We start from the raw sequence: 21,949 nt of genomic DNA, 5'->3' as shown, positions 1-21,949 counted from the left end.
TTCCTTTTGACACTGGTAGCATCGAACCCTTCTTCTATTTCTTGGATTTTTCTTGTTCTGCATTTCTTTAAATTTGTTAGATATAAAAAATTTTCTGAATTTCCTTACCATGTAAGCTTCTTGATCTTCTTTTGAGCCTGACACGAGTTCATCATTCTTGGTTGCATTTAGCGCCAGAGTCTGGCTTGACTCTTTTGTTGTACCTGCACATCTGGTTTTATGTAATTCTAAAGTAGAAAAAAGTTCCTCTAGGATACTTACCTCCAGGTCCTTCGAGATGTAGTAGACGTCGATTATCGAGGTCCATTCTGGAGTCCTGGGAAAGGCATTGAGTGCGTAGCGTACCGAGTCCCAGTTGGTTATTGTTTCACCGAGGTTTTCGAGTCCGGTGATTAATTCTTTTACCTTCATGTGTAGGTTGACTACCTGTTGGTACAGGGAGCACCAGACGATCGAACCTGAGTTTTGATTATATCAAAGGGTCCAAAGTTAAGTTGTCTTATGATCTAATAAGTTTGATTGAACTCGCAGGGAATTTCTAAGTTGTCTTAGACAAAAGTCCTAATGGATTCTAGGCAGGTGGAAACCCCTATGGGGTGGTAACCCTAGGTGAAGAAAAGTCCTAGCTGTGGTTAGTCAGGTGGAAAATCCTAGGGGGTGGTAACCCTAGGTCCTAAGGGGTGGTAAACCTAGGCAGAAAGTCTTGGCAAGTCGAGTGCTTCGGGCAAAAATCTTAGAGTCGGGGACTCTAGGTTGAAATCCTGGTAGTCGCAAACCGGGTGGAAGTCTGGGCGGGTCATGGAGCGGACGTCCAGCATGAAGACCGGAAGCCTCGGGTGCTGAGCAAAAGTCCAGTCGGTCTGAATGACTAGACTGGCAACAGGTAAACTCTCCTGATTGGAGTAGGTGAGGATGTGTTCCCCGGTGAGGGAACAATAGACATCAGTTCGACCTAAGGTTTTTGAATGGAAATCCAAAGTCAGAACCGGACAATTTAGTAACTCAAATTCTTATATTAATCTTGTTTTATTTGTGCTAATTTTACATGATATGTTTTGTATTTTGTACTAACGTATCTTACATGGAGTGAAAAAGAACTAAAAGCCTAGATGAACAATTTCCAAGGTGCCCTCCATGGAGTTTGGAGGCACCTCGGGTGCCTTTGCCGAAACAGCATAGGAAGCAAGCCGAGGGTGCCCTGCATGGAGCTGGAGGTGCCCTGGATGTTGGGTGGAGGGCGCCCTCTATAGGCTTGGAGGCGCCCTCAGGCAGATAAGCTGCGAGCAGTGCGGAGCTCATCCACACGCGGCTGACCCGGGGCTTAAGGGTGCCCTCCATGCAGTTGAAGGCGCCCTCCATGCAGTTGAAGGCGCCCTCAACAGGCTACTTAAGTCTGGTTCGAGCATCAGCTTGTACATCACTCAAAATCGCAATCTTCCTTCCATGCTTTGCTCAAAGAACGATTCAACAAAGCTGTAACAAGACTCCGACGACTAGAAGCTTCAAGTTTACTGTTTTCCGTTGTCGGTATAATTTTTATTACTGCTTTAATACTGTACTTTAAATTGTAAAGAATTTTCGAACTTATAGTGATTGCCCACCAAAAGCGATCAACAATCGCGGACCTTGGAGTAGGAGTCACCACAGGCTCCGAACCAAGTAAATATTGGTGTTTGCATTGTTTCTTTTATTTCTGCTGCATATTACTCGATAGTTTTAAAACGAACGTGAAAAGCCACGAGCGCTATTCACTTCCCTCTAGCGCATTCGATCCTACACTACTTTCTCACCTCTTTACAGATGGATATTCGTTAGTTTGTTCCGAAGTATATCTCGTCTTGTGAACTTGACTTCGGATGTGCCTTCGCAGAATTCCATGAATTTTTCCCAGAGTTCTTTGGCCGACGAGTAACTCCCAATGCGATTAACTTCTTGAGGCGGTAGTACACTCAACAAGTGATATTTCACTCTGTTATTTGCTAAGGAATCTTTTTGTTCTTTCTTCATCCAAAAACTCTCCTCCTTCTCCTCTCCATTTTGATTCATAGGAACTACAAAACCATACTTGATTATTAAACGAATCTCAAAGTCAGTTTTTAGAAATACCTTCATTCGGCGTTTCCAGTGTGCGAATTCTCCCTCAAATTTTGGTAGAACGATGCTTGGTCCGGCCATTGGTTTCTTTGCTTCAATCAACGGTTAGTTCTTCTGAAGCGTCCTGTCTCTGATACCACTTGTTGGTCCCTTGGAAGTCGACAAGAGGGGAGGGGTGAATTGTCTTGCACAAACAAACTCAACCCTTTCTTGACTTATAACTTAATTAAGAACACTTGTAATAAAAGTTAAGAGACTAATTAAACAGACAAAGACACAAGGAGAAATACTTGATTTGCAATCAGAAGATTGCTAATCCAAGGAGAATGAAGCGCACTTTATGAAGATCTCCTTCAGGCGGAGTAATCTCTTACAACGTTAACAACTCACAATTAATAGTAGAACAAAAAGAAAGGAATTACAAGTTGTTATCTGAGCTACTGAAATCAGGGTTATATTTATAGCTCTGTTCCGAGTGCTTGGAAGGGTCTCGGGCGTCTGGAGTGGGATAGAATTCTATCCCTGATGCGTTAGTCAATGTACAAGTCGATTGTGATAAAAGTTGAGTTCCGGGCGCCCGGACCACCAAAGTCAACATGGTTGACTTTTTTTTGTCCAGGTCCTCTGCTTCGGTTCTGCTCACCTCGGTCTGGGTCTTCCGCTCCAGCTCCACTCGCTTGGATGATTTCGGCCACCGGAATAGGGCTCACCCGAACCCAATTTCCGACCTTCTCTTCCCTCGAGCAGGCTTCCGCTCCGGCTTCTCGTCCCTCGAACGTCGCGTATGTTTTTCTCATCCACCGGTGTACTCTTCCGCGACACCTTGTCCCTCGAACGCACCGAGCCCGTCGACTCTCTCTCGTGCCGTCCTTCTCGCTAGCCGCGTCTTCGCTTGACTTCCTGTGCTCCTAAACTCCTGCACACTTAGATATAGGGATCAAACTAAAACAGGACCTAATCTAATTTAGTTTATCATATTAAAAATAATCTTGGGATTCCAATAATAATCACCCTTAGCAAATATAATTAAAAAATGGATGGAAAAAGATAAAAACAAAATATAGCATTTTTGAAAAAGGTTTTTTTTTAAAAAAAATATACCAAGTATTATCTTTTATATTCCTAACTCTAACGGACTCATGTAATTTTGCTTTCTTTTGGGTTTTTTAACAAAATGGATAAGTTTCGATCGCTGACGTCAGTGGCACTTTGTCGTCTTCTTCCCGTTCCCCGTCCTTGACTTGATCCGTCCTCCGCCTCCTTGCTCGGTCGATTCTGGCGGCCTGCTCCTTCAAGGCGTGATTTTTACTACTGAAACAGGCGATTAGGGCGCCGATCGAGCTCACGGGGAGGTTAAGCATCATAGGAGGCCCTGGATTTCCCTTTCTTCAGTTTGGTTTTTCTGGAGCTAGGGTTGGGCTTCGTCGATGTCGGTCGCGGAGCTTAAGGAGCGGCACGCAGCTGCAACGGCTACGGTGAACTCTCTGAGGGAGCGATTGAAGCAGAGGAGGCAGTTGCTTCTCGATACTGATGGTGGGATCCCTCTCTTTTTATGTTTCTCTGGTTTTCTTACATGTGATATGACTAGCCCTCTAGGCTTACGCTTGTGTGCGTGTTTCAGTGGCTGGGTATGCTAAGAGCCAAGGGAGATCAGCAATTAGTTTCAGCCCCACAGATCTCGTTTGCTGCAGGATCTTGCAGGGTCACACTGGCAAGGTTGGTTGATTTTTCTTGGCTATTTTTGGTGAGGGTTGAATTGTTGAGTTTATGCTTTACTTTTTTCTTATTTGATTCGTTGGTGCCAGAGACTTTTTAAAAACTTTCTATAACATGCAGCTAATGATGTTTCTAAAGCGTCACGAAAGTGAACAAAACTAAACACTTTCCTAAATATTTGTCTTCATTTTGACACAAATATTTCTTTCAAAATCTCGGTATTTTAAGAAGTAAACTCCTGATGGTCATGCTTAAAACTAGTTTTCCTTTTTAAGAAAATCTTGATATTCTAGTTGGTATTTTTTAAAATCCGATGTGCAATATAGAGGAAAAAATTGAAGAGCTAAGCACAGTTATATTGCAATAAGATGATCAGGGTTTAGTCTAATGTGTTTATAGTTATGAAATAATGTTCCTCCTATTCTCTTGGGGCTGGTTATTTCTCCTATTATTCTGTCATTTTACAGGACCTAGGAGTTGTAATTCCTTTGTGATTTTTTGGCATTCTAGTTCACAATAGCTTGCAATCCTATCAAGTGTTTGTAGATAAATAATTTTGTTTATGCATATGGAGGGAAAGTTTTAATCTCATTGTGACACTGAAGGATACCTTAGTCCACTACGTTCTTTATTGAAACTGACTGTGAAAATGCAAATGTGAGCATTAAGTTCTTTTCGGGTAGAGATGTACATACGAGCATGATTATATTAGGCATTCTATCCATGTAATTTTTATTTGGTGAGTTTAACAATCGTATCTTTTGCTCCATCTGAGAGAGACTTGCAATTACTGGCTGATTGACTGATTGTAGATATGTAATTACCTGGCCATTGTTTTTGAAGAATGATAGAAACACATTAGTTAGTTTAAAGTATCTGGAGTTATGAGTTAGATGAACCAAACGTTCGTGAACAAGCTTGGTGTTCGTCTTGGTAAGAATTTGTTTATATTCGTTCAATATACACAAGATCATTTAAATAAACAAGCTTGAATAGCTCGTTAAACTAAACAAACAAGCTTGAACATATATGTGTTCAGTTCGTTAATGTTCGCGAACAATGTTCATGTTCATTAATAAAACTCTTATCAATATGCTAAATAAAAATAAATAAATAAAATAAAATAAATAAGTTTGAATTATCAAACTCAATAACCAATCAAACAATTAAAAGTTTCAAACAATCAAACAAGCTTGAATTGAGAGTTCGATAACATCTAAACAAATTAAGCTCTAACCAAGCTCAAGCCAAGCTTGAATTAAGAGCTCGATAACATCTAAACGAACCAAACTCAAGCTCATAAAAAATAAATCAAGCCAAGCTTGAACAAACATTTCAAATGCTTGGTTCATTTTAAACTTGGCTCGGCTTGACTTGGCTTGATTACTTTATTAAACAAGCTTAAACACCCCAAAACTTGACTCAGCTCAGCTTGTTTACAGCCCTAGCTATAGTGCTACACAACATCTGATTGGGCCTTGGTTGCAGTGACGCCAACCTGGCTTAATTCTTTGTTATATTTGATTGATGTCACCCAGGCTAATGTTTGGCTCAGTTTGCAATGTTAGGATACCATTCATAGCAAGAGGCATATTCCATATTGCTTTATGCCTTTATCTGTCCACAAAACTGTCCCATCCAATTCATAAGCAATTTGCATAAAACTATATAGAATTAATTAAAAAAAAAGATGAAGTTTAACATGTTCTACATCAGTATATGAAGTGACACTTTTTATTTCTAGCCCTTTTTTCTGAAAAATAGTTGTAGTTTATATGTACATACTTTTCAAGCTACTTCAAACTTAATAAGATGGTGAGTGCGGCCGGGGAGAAAACTACTTGGGTCTATTACTAATTGATCAAGCACAATATTTTGTTTGATAGACTCTGAACAAGGTGAGGCAACGATGGATAGCAGTTCTCTTAGGTTGGCATTGGGAACCATATGAGACAAACAGGTTCTGTCCAGCTTCATTGCCACTCCCTGCTACATGAATTTTTCTTTGCTATTTTCATAATAAGCTTGGACCTGTTGAATTCCTCATACTATTTTTATATTGTAATGGTATATGGTAGGGTGGAGAATTACTCAGAATAGCCAGTCACCTTGTATTTGCTTTTCTTTCTACAACTTTATTTGTCTCAAATTTTACATTTTTAGCATGTTTATTTTAGATTGCGGACCAATGTATTCTATTTTAAGAATTCAGGTTTATTCATTGGACTGGGCACCTGAAAGGAACTGGATAGTCAGTGCTTCTCAGGATGGACGTCTAATTGTATGGAATGCTTTAACGAGTCAGAAGACACATGCTATAAAGCTTCAGTGCCCCTGGGTTATGACCTGTGCATTTGCACCAAATGGGCAATCTGTTGCATGTGGAGGTCTTGATAGCGCCTGCACTATTTTCAATCTCAATTCTCGTGTTGAAAGAGACAACATTCCTGTCTCAAGGGTACTTACGGGGCACAAAGGCTATGTGTATTCTTGTCAGTATGTTCCTGATCAGGAGTCTCGGTTGATTACTAGCTCCGGTGATCAAACATGTGTTCTATGGGATGTCACAACTGGCCAAAGAATTTCAGTTTTCGGTGGAGAATTTCCTTCCGGACATACAGCTGATGTGTTGAGGTAATAATATCCTTTTATAAAGGCATAATTTAACTAATTCAGGTAGCATTTTCCAAACTTACAATTGAACTATTTGTCATAACCACACGTTTGGGTGTAGTTCTTTCTAGTAGCATCTTTGATAGCTTTGTCACTTCCTCTGCCCATATGAATTGATTAAACATGATATCAGAAGCTTAACATACAAGTTACCTAAGTATAGCACATTTTTCTATCTGTTTAATACTTCAGTCAAGGTTAGAACCTGTGATTAATATTATAAAATGTTTAAGCTAGCAAATGGAATGATGGATCATCAGAGACATTAATAAAACTATAAGGATTTTCATGTATAAAAACACTGATCAAAACATGTTTCAGTATATATCATGAGGATCTATAAGTTTGAAGATTTAAAGATGTAAATTTAAATTTAACATACCAACTTGAATCCCAAATGCCTCTCCCTCCTACGAGCTTCCATCCTGGTTGATGAAAAGAAAATATGTAGGATATGAAAAGTCATGAAATTTGTCAGTTGTACTAATAATCTAGTTTAAATCTATATTCTGACATGCAATTTCTTTGTTTATTTCTGCAGTGTCTCAATCAACAGTTCGAACTCCAACATGTTTGTCTCTGGTTCCTGTGATGCAACTGCACGGTTATGGGATACTCGAATTGCTAGCCGTGCAGTTCGGACATATCATGGTCACCAAGGAGATGTTAACACTGTCAAGTTCTTCCCTGATGGGCAGAGATTTGGAACTGGTTCAGATGACAGCACATGCAGGTTATATGATATGCGAACTGGACATCAGCTTCAAGTTTACAGTCAACAGCATGACGACAATGATGTCCCAACTGTCACGTCTATTGCCTTTTCTTTATCTGGAAGGCTACTCTTTGCCGGTTATTCCAGTGGTGATTGTTGTGTTTGGGATACACTAGTGGGTGAGGTAAATGCACTTTCCTGCCATCCTAAAAAATGCATAGTTTTCAGCAAAATTAACCACGATATGATTTCTGTTTGTGCGTGTTCATTTCTCTTTAGGTGGTTTTGAACTTGGGAACGCTTCAAAATTCTCATGACTTGCGCATTAGCTGCTTAGGTTTGTCTTCTGATGGCAGTGCTTTATGCACAGGGAGTTGGGACAAGAACCTTAAGGTGAATCTCTTGCAGCCACCTTTTTATAAACTGTATACAGAGTTTATATGTTTAAAATACGTGAAGACGACCAATGGCCATATACAGATTGCTGATGATTCTTATAGAGATTGATTGTCGTAGTAGAGCTTGATAAATCTAAGCACAACTCTAATTCTTGAAAACTTCCAGGTTATAGTTTTCTCTTGTGACCATGTGCCCATTTCTCTAGTATTGCTTCCTGAAATCCAATTTAAGGTGGATAGGAATAGCTTTTCTTTTTTCTTAGGTTTCTAAGTTGGTAAGATTACCTACTAGCTCTGTCGTGCCTAAGATGGATGAAACATGAATGGTGTGAGATTTTACTGGTGTGAACTAACATGATCAGTTGGAACAGAGCAAACACGGGTACCAGTTGTCATTCCAAAGACTCCAGCTGTTTTTTTTATTCCAAAAAGTTCAGGTACAGATATATATGGAATAGATAACTTCCACCCACCTAAGTAAGAATCGTTATAAATAATGGAGAAACTAATAGATTTAGGTATGAAGCAAGATAAAATAAACCAAATCTGATACCTGAATATTCTATTCCATAAGCTGCTACTAATTCTTCTTCTGCTTCTGGTAAATCAAAGGGCAGTCTCTCACATTCAGCTAGAGAAGAAATTATGGCTTATAAGCAAAGCGAGCTTGGAGTACTAAATTCAACATGGCCAAATTCCTCCCGACTTTAGTTCCTCTAATCCTGTCCCCAATCGAGGTTATAGTTAGATTACTATAGTTAGCAGACTTCTATAATCCCTTGTATCTTGACCTCGACACAACAACCACCATGTTAAGTATTTATCGACACTACTTGAAGAAACAAGTTTTTTTTCCCTTTGCCTACTTACCATAGTCAATCCTTTTGAAGACTAGGAGAAAAAGTAGCTCTTGTTTCTTCTTATCTCAAACGACACTTTTTCCCTCGCATAATTTCAACAAATTCAACCTTCAGTGGCACCTAAAAAGACATCTACAATGCAACTGATAAGGAGTTTTTTTTTGGGTGCAGATTTGGGCATTTGGCGGACACAGGAGGGTTATCTGAATCTTACCATTGGCAATGATGATACTATGGCACCGAAGCTGCATTCCTGCATACCCTTTGTTTTTCGGGTAAGATTTTCATTGAAGAGGGTCCTAAACCATTACATACTGCTGCTTATCATCTCAGGTCCTTAGGATTGATTCAACCTTCTGTGATTGTTCATATCTGGTATTCATATTGTATGCTCGGCTGTGTTTGTTCATGTATCTCGAAGCATCGGGAATTCTTTGCGTGTTGCGCGATATAATTCTCGTAAAGTTGTGTTTCTTCCAACTTTCTAGATTGAGCTAAATTTGTGCTACATTCGGTTGTTGAGTTTAGGTTTTTATTGTTTTTAACTGTGACACCTTGTGTGGGGTTATCTCGGAAGCTGAGTGAACCGAACTGGCCGGTTCAACGAAACCATCTGTTTATTGATGGAGATTAATAAGAGATATATTTCATTAAAAATCAACAAAAAAAAAAAAAAAGGAAAACGTCATGGCGGGAAGCATTGCTTCCGATCTCAACCCCAAACCCAGTTTTCCTCTGCCATTCTTCTGTGCATCAATGGTGGCGGCCCTCTCCTCCGCCTCTAGAAGCTGTTTCAAAATCCTGTCTTGCCTTCGTCGATGCGGGCATCCGTGGGTTGAAGCTCAGGGAGAGGATTGCACCGTTGATACTCGAGAGGATCACGACACCAGAGGTGGTCGAGGTTCTTGATTAGACTCCACTTCCGGGGGCGACAGTGGATTTGGCTCAAAAGGTGTGTGATGCCATTAAACATAGCTTGCATTTTCTGCTCATCATGCTGATGAAATATCGTCTCTGCAACTTACCTTATAATATGCTTTGGTTGTGAAATCTTTGCTGTTTTACTTCCTTCAAATGTGGTGCTTTTGGTGCATTGAAGAATGGCATTTAGGTTGATGAATCGTTTACATGTTTGTCACATGTGTTGTTCCTAGAAGACCAAATTGTATACCATAGAAAACCATGATAATCGATTAAACTTCAATTTTATGGCAATTTTTAGAGTACATAATTTCTAGAGTGAAGTGCAATTTTCACTCTTATTGTCATATTTTTATATCAACTTGGCTTTGGCTAGACTTATTTTGTGTTGAATCGACCTTACCTATAGACAATTTTGTGTCTCCATGTGAAGAGTGCCATTGAGATATATTTTTTTCAAGTTTTGTATGATTTAAACTTCACTCATTATTGTTTTCCTTTTGTAATAATGCTTTCAATTTAATTTCTAGTAAATTAGATTAATTCTTTACTTTCAATTAGTTTTATTTACTTTTTAATAGTTTTTTATATCTTAGAATCGTATAAAACAAAATTTGTATCAAATCATATCGAATAATACCACATTTGTATGATTCTCTTCAGTTTTAATACACATGTTCGAACTCCTAAATTCCAAAATGTCAAAGCATTCAGGAGGAAGAACTTTTAATATTTATGCATAGTTTAAGAACTTAATCCTTTCGTTCTCACTTCTTTTAGTCCTTGTAATAAGTTTCTCATGGTGGGGCAACAGACTAGAAGAACACCTCCTCAAGTTTGAAAACATCCTCTATCTGTATACGGATGACATAAAGTACCGAGTGTTCTTCACCATACTCTCGGGCTTGACACAGATATTGCTCAACCAGCTCCCAGCCGAATCTATCTACTGCTTCAAGGATTTCCGCAAAGCTTTTCTTCATCACTTTGCAAGTAGCTGTCGGTACTACAAAATTACGTTGAGCTTATTTTCACTTAAACAGGGGCCCAAGAGACATTGATGGTCTACATTAAATAATTCAACTAGATGGTCATGGATGTACCCTTGGCCACTCCGGAGATTCTCATGAGCATCTTTTCTCAAGGGCTCACAGATAATGAGTTTTTCCGCTCGTTCATAAAGAAAGCCCCCAAGGGACTTCGACCATTTACTTGGACGGGCGACCAAGTATATCAATGTAGAAGAATCTCAATCCGCACAAAAGGAGGTCACCACACCCACGCTAGCAACCACTCCTGAGCGTCGGACTCCTCCTCCCCTGCCACACAAAAGGCCCTGGGTGGGTCCTCCACCACTTGTCCATGAGCCGCGACCTCATGCTGTACAACATGTGGGGACTGGGCAGACTTAATTCCTCGAGCCCGTAGGTGGGATCCAAAGTTCTGCACTTATCATCAGTTAGAGACGCACGATACTCAAGATTGTTATCACTACAATCAAGAGAAGCGTCAAGCCATTAATTAAGATTCCGTCGGCGCTCGTCGTCTTCCAACTGTCGACGCTATCAACAACCGAACGAACCACCCTGAAGTAGCTACCTAGGCTAAGGGCGGTGCCAAAGAATGCCCCAACAGTAGGATGATCGAACTCGGGCCTCTGCCCGAGTCAAACAGAAGCATCCCCAATGCGACAAGAAGAAAATTGTCATAATGCCGCTCGGGGATATTGAAATAAATGTCAGCGGCCTGATTGACGGAAATTCCAACCGAGCAAGAAAGTCGCACGTCCGCTGATTGAAGATTCACGCAGTCAGCTATAGCCAAGAGCATGCACAAGAGTCCGAGATCAATTTTAAGCTCAATAATTTAGAAGAGATCGAAATACCCTATGATGATATTTTGACTATTAAAATTGTTATAGCCACTTATAAGATACATGGCACCTGTGAATCATAATGTATATTATTTGATGCTAATCACTAATTGTAAAGTTTCCTCCAACTTCACGTTGATAAATTAAATGCTCAGCTACTTAGTTCTAGGTCCATGTTTTGATCATAAATTCCTTCAAGTCACTATCTTGTGACTCATTCTCTATAAGACATAATGGTAAAGAAGTAACTTTTCAATTCTTCTCTTTACTTTTAAAAGGAGATGAGGAAGTGATTTAACTCCATCAATCTTTTGCATATTTTCTCTACAAATTGGACAGCAGTGGAGGGGAAAACTTTGAATCTTTCATAAACATTAGTTCAAAAGTGGGATTTGTTTTTGTCTTGATCGAGAAGTCATCATTCCATGCTTAGTTCATTACTTCAACTAATAATAACAGTTCCCCTATACATGTGATAATTGCATCTAGGAACCAATAGAAACTGCCTGAAAGTCCACTATAAGAAGAAAATAACACAGACACAACTGCTCTGTGACCCACAATAGCAACATGAGAAGTGAGTGAGTTTCCATCCATCAAAGATTAAGATGCTTTTCCCCTCTTTAGGTTTGCTTAAATATGCAGTCCTGAAATATGACAGCACTTTGTGCTGGTGGTGGAGGGTGTGGTTGCACTTAAATGTTCTGTCCAATGAGCACATGAACGGTCACTTTCATGCTTCATCAAATCCACAAACCAACATTCAACTTTCACTCCCTCACTGAATCCATGCATGCATCAAATGTGAGAACATGCCAAGCTCATTGAAAGTCCACATACTGATTGGCAGGGATTTGGTTGGGGAGGCACTAGGAACTGGTGGGGTTGCTGCATGTGGAATTCTACCCTCTAACCTAATTTTGTGAGAGCTCTGAATGTACTATAACAAATAGTTCTTTCATGATCTTCATATGGCACCATGAATGCTTGATAAATTCTCATCTTTTTGGATTTGAAGGTGAAGGCAAAGGAGAGCATGGACATGAAGGAACAATCTCGCATCTCAAGATAGAGGTGTCTACTTTCAGATTGGTAAAGACCTAGTGCTCACTCTTCAATGCCATTAAATTGCTCTGTTTTTTTTTTTTATAAAGCATTATTAATCAAGATCTCTGTTCATGGCATATTGGCATTAGAACCCGAATCGGCTGGACCGGGTCTTCGTTTCCGGCTCGAATGGGAATCGACCGGTGGGGCCCGCAGTCCCAAACTGCGTTGTTGTCCACGGACTGCGTGGCGCGTGCGCGACGCTCCCCGCGCACGTGGGTCCACAAGGCGGACGCCTCTCCCATTCGGTGGCGGTCACGTGGTGCCCCACGAGAGCGCATGTCGTGTTCGATACGACTGGTCCGGTCTGGTCGAACTTTACATGCCCCATTATTAAAAAATTCTACATATAAAAATAATAAAAAAAAATATTCATCCTATTTAAGTAAATTAAATTAATATTATGAATATCATTAAAAGAATTAGAGAGTTCGAAATAATAAAGAATTTATATTCGTCTATTTTTTTTAATTATAATCATATTATTAAATATTAATTTAACACACTATATTTAAAATAATAGTTTTTTAATCTAAATTAAATTTTTTAATTGGTTGTTATAGAGTAGCATTGCTATAAGATTTGCTTCGAGTATAATAATTGTATGAGAGATAATCTAAGTCAATTATTAACAAATTTATTTATTTATATTTTAAAAAATATTTTTCAATTATTGTCTCTAGTTTCTTAGCCGTCGTTCGCTTTCGGTCCTACATGATCGTCATTTTCTATCCCTATTCCTTTCCTAGTCCTATCCCACCTTCGAAAGAGCCAACCATTAACGTCATCCAAATTGCTATCTTCCCTCTTTTTTCTTCACCCATCACTATCTCTAAATAGAGTAGTTTAAAATTGTTTCAAATATTTCAAATTAATTAAACTTAGAAAATTAAATATTAATCTCAAACGCTCCCGATTGGATTTGCCTGATTTGAGATGTCTCATCGTACGCCACGTGTAAGATCCAAGAGATCCGCCACGTGGCATCTTATCCCGTTTCTTCTTCGGGACAACGATGCGTGATGCGTCGGCGATTGCGTACTGTTAATTGCTGATCGGATTGACTGTAACATTCAATCTGCTAAATTGTATCTCAGTTTTATTGCTTTTTTCTTGCATTCATGGAGGACGAGTCGATTACGACATGTTGATGAGGATGCTGCCGCTTTTGTCGCAGTCGCAGACGGGGCAGACGGCGACGGCCGGTCCGCAGGCGGCGCAGACGCAGAGATGCCGGCAGGGTAGCAGCAGCACGGCCGGCTGCTTCTCGCCGCACAGACGGCACGCGACCCTCTTCCTCTCCGCCTCCGCATTGTCCACTCCGCCGCAGCAACAGGACTCGGCGTCGTCGACGGCCGCCTCGGCCTTGGCCTCCGCCTCCGCGGCGGCGGCCAGCGCCCGATCCAGGTTGGCCCGCAGCGCGTGGGTCGCGGCCTCGTTGCTCCGGGCCAGCTCCCGCCACATCTGGTTCTCCACGCAGAGACCTCGGATGCGCTCCTCCAGCGCCCAGTTCAGATTCTTCAGCCTCTCCATTTCTTCCTCCTTCGCCCTCAGCCGCTTCGACACTCCTTCCTCCACCGTCGCCAGGACCCGCCGCAGGAATCGCTTCAGCCGCTCCACGGACTCCATCCTCACCTTCTCCACCTGTAACACAATCCATAAAAATCTCATTTTTTTCCCCCTTCAATTCCCCTGCTTCCGAAAACAACAAATTTCCCATTTTTAGCAAGTAATCAATCGAATTACGTGGTGGAGGACGAGGCAGTCGACGTGGAGCATCTGCTGCTGGACGAGGGCGGAGAAATCCTCGCCGAGAAAGGAGAGCGCGTGCTCGGAGAACTCCCGCGGCCGCTTCCTGGAACCCGCGGGGAGGTTGTTGAAGGTGAGGCTGCTCTCGGAGGTCGAGGCGGCAGCCAAAGGTCCAGCCGTCGGCGCAGCAAACCCCAGCTGCATGTTGTAGATGGCAGATTGATCCTGATGAACGCCGCCGACAGCCTCACTGCAAAAGATTCGATCAGCCGGCCGCTTCATTTCATGCAAGAAGAGAAGAGACCAGAGATATCAGAGAGATGGAGATTCAATTACCCGTTCGCGATGAGTTGGGAAGGGAAGAGGCGCAGGTGATGAGCTTCAACAGACATGAGGAGGCGCATGCAATTGCGATGGGTGGGTGGTTGGGTGGGGGAAGGGATGGGGTTTATTTAGGGGTTTGGTCTCGTCGAGCCAAGCCAAAGAATACAGAAAAAGGCAGGGGCAAAAAAGAAAAAGGGCAATTATTATATTTCCCATATTCGAAGGAGGGAAAAAGAGAACACAATTTGAGGAAGCAGCGGGAGAGAGGAATCACCAGGTGCATGCACCGGCGGGAGACGCGTGGCCGGCGACGGACGCAAGGGGACGCCAGCCTCCCGTGGCCACCGTGAATTCAACCGCGCCGCCAGTGGGGACCCCTCCTGACCACCGCCGAGTAACTCGTGAGGCAAATTACGTTTACTTCTACCCCTCTACCCCCTCTGATGAGTCACACCAAACCTGCAACATCCACACTCATTAAATTCATTTCCTTTTTTTCCTTCCTCGCAAAGAAACAACTCTGAAGATGGACAGTGAATCGTGAGGACTTAGAATTGAATTTTGGCTGTGTTGCTTGCATGGTGTTGTTGTATCCTTTGAATCAGATGCTGCAGGCTGCAGTGGTCATTACCCTACCAATGGTGGTCTTTAGGAAAGCTTTAAGCGTATTACAGCTAGCTAGCAGCAGGAGGGGGTTTTTGCCTTTCAAGAACTATCTTACGAGGGATGTCAGAGCATGCAGCTAAATGCAGCAGCATCATCATGGAGAATATTCTCCAAACTTAGTTGAACATCAATGCCAAGCTTCAACTCAGTGGTCCTTCCATTCAAACCCAAGACATCAGAATTGGCACCAACAACTACTCTTACATTAAGAGTCATTTCAGAATTTGATCTACTTTATTGTTCATATCAAACTTCAGCATCCAAAGAAGAAGTTCATGAAAAGTGGGCTGATGAGGCAACCAGAAGCACCTTGACTATGTGGGCACGCACCTCTTCCTTTAACCCAACCCATCAGGCCTAAAGATGAGTGCCACTGAACGAATGTGTCCCAGCCCTACCATGTTGCCTTTGTTCTACTGCCCTACCATTGTTTCTCTAGTCTTTTTCTCTCTTCTTTTCCTTCCTTTAGCCATGTGTGCTCACCTTCACGCTGGCTTTTGGCAGGTACTGAGAACCAAGGTGGTGCCATGTTCTGAGCAAAAGGCGCATGGAAAGAGGCCACAGCAAGCTTGTTGCTTCCCTCACAGACCTTCAAAACATTATTTTTCTTATAGAAAAGGCAAGCAGAATCTATCCAAGAAGCAAATCAAAGATATCATGTAATTGTTGAACCAAAAGGTAAAGAATGATGTTCTAGTGATCATTGATGGTCAGGCTAAAGGAAAATTAAAAGAAAAAAGAAAAAGGCAGAAGACTGGAAGGTGGAGAACATGGGAGCTGCCTGTGGATGCATGGTACGGAGGGGCCCTCATGCTCCCCAATCTCCATCACAAGCTTCCATCAACAGTGATAAGCTGCAGTCCTGATCATGGCCATGTGTGCTCAATTTCGATGTTGTGTTTTTGCCTGTTGCATCGTTGAGAAAACAAGAAGGTGTTGGCTGGACGGATCATGGGTGTGACAGATGATGCTCAATCACGCTGGTAGGTCTGAATTGCTACAGTTCTTGCATTTCAGATTGAAAGAAACAGAGTTGTTAAGAGTCAAGGCACTGTTTGACATGCTTATCCTATTAACATGATGAGTTCAGTCTTGGCAAATGGAAGTAATATGTTACGTTTCACTCAACTCTCTAAACTTTGTAGGAAAATAATGAACCCATTAATGTTGGAGTCCTATGAGTAATTATGAAGACGTAGATAGTGACTGGAAACAAAAGGGTGGTGGCATATGAGAGGACTGAACGATTGAAATCCAGATCAGTCACAAGAGTTGATGGAAATGTTTGTGTCCAATGATATGGTTATATCAACTATTGAAACTTCACTCAGGCATCTGTCAGTGCGTTCCAACTTGGATACTGAATCAGCTGCCACTAAATGATTCCCAGTTTATGATAAGATACATATTGCTGTTGATATCTACTCATATATTGCAGCTTTTAGTGCTCCATTATACGCTTGGTTGATCCTGTATTTGAATGAAAGACGATACAGAGAATTGATTTAGTTTGAGAGAATTGTTGAAGCAGATGAAGTACAGAACCATTCATATTACTCAAACAACTATTTTTTATGTAAATTTGTTCATCAATTCGTGCCAACATTACAGAGACATCCATTCAGTGATTTCTGACACTGATAACTTATTTAAATGAACTAAGGTGAAAAGTGAAATCTGAAAGTCATTGTCAGAGCTGCAATCATAACTGACTGGTTTTCATTTACAACTGCACAACTGCTCAAAGAAACAGCTTGATTTTAGCAATTATGACACCTTAATTTAGTACTAAGCAGAAGAGTCAACCGTCAACATAATCAGTCAGTTATCCATCAAATCAAATTGTGGCAATTAATATTACTATAAGATCATTTGCCTCTATAATTTAATTTTAAAAACTAGTTAACTTTTCCTTATTTTTATTTGGATGATTTTTTAACCATTCGGAATTAAGTTCATCAGAATCCAACTTCGATCTTCTCCTCAAGTAGACTTCCTTCTCGATTTCTCGTCATTCGAATGTCATGCACGTCTTCTCATCCACCAATGTACTTGATCCTGTCCGAAATCTGAATCAGACGAAGGCCGGTTGAGGTGTCATCGGTATTGACGACGGAGAGGCGACTCGGGAACACCTGAAGTATGTGCACCAAAAAACATACCCCCCACGTGGAACTGAAGGACAGCGGTGATCTACCCGGCGGTACTTAGGTTCTGCACACACTCAGATAAGCACACGAAACATTAGAAATAAAAAAATCAAGAAAAAAGTCCCCGGCACAGGTCCTCCAACACTCAAGTCAAGTACTTTTTCCCCAGAAGAACAATGTACGAAGGAAAAAAGAATTGTAGAAGACAAGTGCGAATGTGTGCGTACCTGCTCAAGGGAGAGGACCTCCCTTTTTATATGACCATGCGTACCTCTAGAGCCTACCGATGTCAGAGAATGTCGGGTGTCAGGGTCTGTCAGGTGATGGAGGACGCGTGACACTCTCCTATAGACTGAAAGAAGAATCCATTCGCAGATGACAGCAGACCATTGGAATATTCCTTGACATATGACGACTATTCTCTGATAGGCCGTTACGATTCCCTGATATTGTTGTCGCCTAGTGCCTTCTATCCCGCCTGAGTTTAGCTACAGGTAGCTTGGGATGACTGTTAGGATGTGGCGCCTGGCTCAAGTCTTGATGAGGGAGACGAGCTACGACTAGGGTCTCCTCCTCCACGCTTGGAGTACTGGAAGGTCGGCCGGGAGCTGTCTTACTAAAAGTACCAGACCTATCTATACTGATTGAGTTGGAGAAATCAGACCAGTCGGAGAAGATCCGACCTTAATTACTCCTGGCCACGTCTTATGTCTCTGATATGGGCTCCTAACATGTTAGTACCCGATCGGGGATTATGCGGCTGATAATGTCAGGCGGTCTAAGTCCTTCTTTCTCCTACCTGCTGACTGCTACGTCCCCTTGACTTCTGACTGTTACGTCCCCTTGACTTCTGACTGACACGTCCCCTTGACTTCTGACTGTCGTGTCCCCATGACTAGAGATGTAAACGAGTCGAATCGAGCTGAACAGTATTAGGCTCGAGCTCGGCTCGTTTTGGACTCGTTTAGAGCTCTTTTTTGGCTCGTTTTAGAGTTCATTTTTTGGCTCATTTTAAAGCTTATTTTAAGGCTCGTTTTAGAGCTCATTTTTTTACTCGTTTTAGAGCACATTTTTTGGCCCGGTTTAAGACTCGTTTTTTGGGCTCGCGAGCCTATAAACGAACATGTTCGCGAGCTTACGAGCCGAATATCCTTAAGCTCGAGCTCGGCTCGATAAAACTGTCGAGCTCGAAATCGAGCTCGAGCTCGGTTCGATAAGATAAACGAACGAACTCGAACGGGCTTTTTACCTAATCGAGCTCCGAATAGCTCGCGAACCGTTTGGTTCATTTACATCATTACCCATGACTTCTGACTATCATGTCCCCTTAACTTCTGACTGCCTGACCTTATCTGACCCCACATTTATGCACTATATCACAAGCCTCCCCTCCAAGTTTAGTCGAAGGAGGTTCAGGTCCAACTGACTAGACCCAAACTCTGGTTTCATTTACTTTGTCATTATGACTATAAATGTTGCTCTTTTTCCCAGACCATCAGTAGCGTAACCGGTTTAATTGCTTAATCATCCTCGGGGAAAGGATCACTTTAACTTCTGCATAAGTTGTCTTCTCTTCCCCCTCCTCTTTAAAAGAGGGTTGATCTTTAGCCATAGAGATGTACTTTCCTTCAATTGACATCCCTGAATCATGGATTCAAATTCCGAGTTGGATGAACTGCAACACCTCCGACAATAATTGGATCATGTGACTCAGCTGCTTACCCAGAAGAATACAGCTTTAGCTGAGATGACGCAAGAGAGAGACCTTCAGTCTTCCCTTCGTATGGAGATGGAAGAACTTTGGCTAACTGCTAAATCGCGGGTCTGGATTAAAGTACCGCTGAAACAGAAAGCTTATTCAGACCTGAAGAGTCAAGCCCAATTCCTGATCTATTTGAAAGAGAAACACGTCTCTTCCATATTCCTTCTTCAAAAAAATGTCCGGATAAAAAATGAAACCATTACTTAACAACGACATTCTGTCGACTACGGATGAGCCATATGTTTGTAAAGAATGAAAGTTTTGTCACTCGTTTGAGCCATCCTATAACATGATTTCCTAATTAATTAGCGGGACCGAACATTAGGAGAATTACTATTGAATACTACACAAAGGCAATCATAGCTTTTTCAATTACTTGAAGTTTGATTTTCCTCTATTTTATTGTCACCACTAGATTCTTTGCATGATTTTTGTATATGTTTATAGAGATTTATATATGATCTGGATGGTAGTCACCATTAGATGTTTGATTCTTTTTAGAAGATTGAATTATTTTGTTATTACCAAGACATATCACACAACAACTATGCTGTACGCCACTGAATGAATTTGTCAATAAAAGTGGTCATTGCTGCTCCAATTTGTTAGTGTTTTGTTGGCTTAGTTTTGAAATGTAAGATGTCACTTTTGTTCATGCTTCATATTATTCTCATGACATGAGTCTCTAACTCCTTATGCTATATTATGTTTTGGAACATCAATTTCTTTCTATGTTAGTTTGTTCTATTTACATTCTTTTTTATTTGTTTGTATATGGTAGATTTATGACCATCAACACACCAAATGGGGCTTCTTATGCGATTTAATAGTCCGACTATGCTTTAGTTCAGAAGGTTTGAATGATATCATATTAATCATCACTTTCCTTAATTAACTTTTATAAAATTACAATATTGATCTTTTAGTAATTTGTGAAGGAGCCATCTACTTGATAAATGTTACTATGTTAAATATTTTGAATTGTAGCTAATGTTTTGAAAATCGGATCTGTCACTGAACCGGTAAGATGATCGAATCGAGATTTTTAAGGTTTGATCGGTCGAACCGATGATTCAACTGTTATATATATATATATATGAGGAGCCATCTACTTGATAGATGTTACTATGTTAAATACTTTGAATTGTAGTCAATGTTTTAAAAATCGGATTTGTCACTGAACCGGTAAGATGATCGAATCGAGATTTTTAAGGTTTGATCGGTCGAACCGATGGTTCAACCGTTATATATATATATATATAGAATATGTTTCAATAATTAAAAATCATGGTTCAATCCTAATTGAACCTGTGATTTTGATTGATTTCGAGCGATTTTGACTGATTTTAATCGGTTTTAAACGATTTTGACTAATTTTGACCGATTTTAAATGGTTTTGACCAGTTTTGATCGATTTTTTTTATTTTTTCGACTTTAATGATTGACCGGATCGGATCCAGAGCCGATTCGTGGTTCAATCGATCGGACCGACCCGATTTTCTCAGCACTGATTGTAGCATGATAACATAACTTTACTATTCTTTATTTATTTATCATTATTAATTTTGACAAAGTTCATACTTAACATCGACTCGAAAACTTCTAATCTTCACACCACATGATAAGGTCAACTTTGAGTAATTTTTATTTACAAAACTCAAGGCTTTTGCCTTCATGAGCTTGCCGACATTCATTAAGCTCCTCCCATCGCCCTTGGACACCTCCTCCACTTTCAGGTACATCTTTGTGATAGTTGAGCCCTAGGTAGCTGCTCACTAGCGCCTTGAACACTTGGAAGTCGCATAACAAGAAGTACACATTAATGTCAATCTCTAATCGTGTCAACGTCACTCGTTGTTGTCGACCCTGTTTAATCCTGTTCGGAATCTGAGTCAGACGAAAGTCAGATGAATTATTGTTGGTGTTGATAGAGAGACGACTATGACACCCTTATCATATGTGTCCTCGAGAACGAACCCCCACATGGCATTGACGGATGACAGTAACTAAGCAGGTGGTACTTGAACTCTGCGCGCATTCAGACAAGCACACGGAACGTTAGAAGCCAGAACCAGGAAAAAAATCCTTGGAGCAGGCCCTCCAATACTCAAGTTAAGTACTTTTTCCCTAGAAAAAAAAATGCACCAAGAAAAAAAGAATAGTAGAGGACGAAAGCAGAAGTGCGTGCGTGCCTGCACAAGGGAGAGGACCTCCCTTTTTATATGATCGTGCGTACCTCTGAAACTTTATCAATGTCAGAGAATGTCGTGTGTCAGGCCTTGTAGGGTGATGGAGGACATGTGGCACCCTTCTATGGAACGGAAGAAGATTCCACTCGTAGATGATAGCCGACCATTGGAATATTCCCTAACATACAACAGTTATTCTCTGACAAGCAATTACGATTTTTTGATCTTATTGTCATCTAGCACCTTCTGTCCCGTCCGGATATGATTAGGGACAACTCGGGATGAACTGTCAGGCATGACTCCTGGCTTAAGTCATGAGGGGGAGAGTTGCGGTGAGATCGCTCAAGAGCTGACCATGAGTTTGTAATAGAACTAATTATGCTAATACAGTAATCTATAATTGCATCAATAAATGACGAGCATGCAATAAACGTTAATAACAGTAAGAGTTAAAAAATTGTGTATCTCCGGTCGAAGCATCGAACGTGTCGACTGTCTTTAGAGAATTTATTGCCACCCACGGTGCAGAGGCTCTCCGAAAAAATCCTCCCAAGATCCGACAACCGCTCGCGTCGCTCGTAGGTGCACTCCAAAACGAACACCGCACTTGGACTCAACCTCAGATCGCGAACCAAGCCTCAGAACAACTCGGAAAGAAGGAAGAAGAAGTAGAAAGCAAGGAAGAAGGAATGCTTTGCTTTCTGGAGTGAGTTGAGAAGGAAGTGAGGAAGTGTATTTATACACTTGAAGCA

The 21,949-nt window shown here is 41.1% G+C and overlaps 2 protein-coding genes across 3 annotated transcripts; one reads left to right on the top strand and one right to left on the bottom strand.

The window, feature by feature from the left end:
* Positions 1–3,317: 3,317 nt before the first annotated feature.
* LOC122043403 (guanine nucleotide-binding protein subunit beta) lies at positions 3,318–8,955 on the top strand. The gene is made up of 6 exons (XM_042603992.1): positions 3,318–3,627; positions 3,716–3,810; positions 6,023–6,444; positions 7,025–7,382; positions 7,478–7,591; positions 8,628–8,955. The coding sequence occupies exons 1-6, from the start codon at positions 3,522–3,524 to the stop codon at positions 8,661–8,663; spliced, it is 1,131 nt and encodes a 376-aa protein (XP_042459926.1). The 5' UTR covers positions 3,318–3,521; the 3' UTR covers positions 8,664–8,955.
* A 4,474-nt stretch (positions 8,956–13,429) lies between these two features.
* LOC122043404 (probable BOI-related E3 ubiquitin-protein ligase 3) lies at positions 13,430–15,784 on the bottom strand. Of its 2 annotated transcripts, XM_042603994.1 has the most exons (4): positions 14,979–15,784; positions 14,443–14,889; positions 14,104–14,356; positions 13,430–14,001 (listed from the first exon to the last, which is right to left on the bottom strand). In XM_042603994.1, the coding sequence occupies exons 2-4, from the start codon at positions 14,508–14,510 to the stop codon at positions 13,495–13,497; spliced, it is 828 nt and encodes a 275-aa protein (XP_042459928.1). In that variant the 5' UTR covers positions 14,511–14,889; positions 14,979–15,784; the 3' UTR covers positions 13,430–13,494. The 2 variants fall into 2 exon arrangements, with proteins under 2 accessions (XP_042459928.1, XP_042459927.1); XM_042603993.1 differs by having other exon boundaries at positions 14,443–15,784.
* Between the last annotated feature and the right edge of the window lie 6,165 nt (positions 15,785–21,949).

The sequence above is a fragment of the Zingiber officinale genome, chromosome 2A, assembly GCF_018446385.1.
Source record: "Zingiber officinale cultivar Zhangliang chromosome 2A, Zo_v1.1, whole genome shotgun sequence".
NCBI classification, from domain to species: domain Eukaryota; kingdom Viridiplantae; phylum Streptophyta; class Magnoliopsida; order Zingiberales; family Zingiberaceae; genus Zingiber; species Zingiber officinale.
The sequence above is the reverse complement of the archived record's forward strand: the minus strand, read 5'-3'. Positions and strand labels throughout refer to the sequence as shown.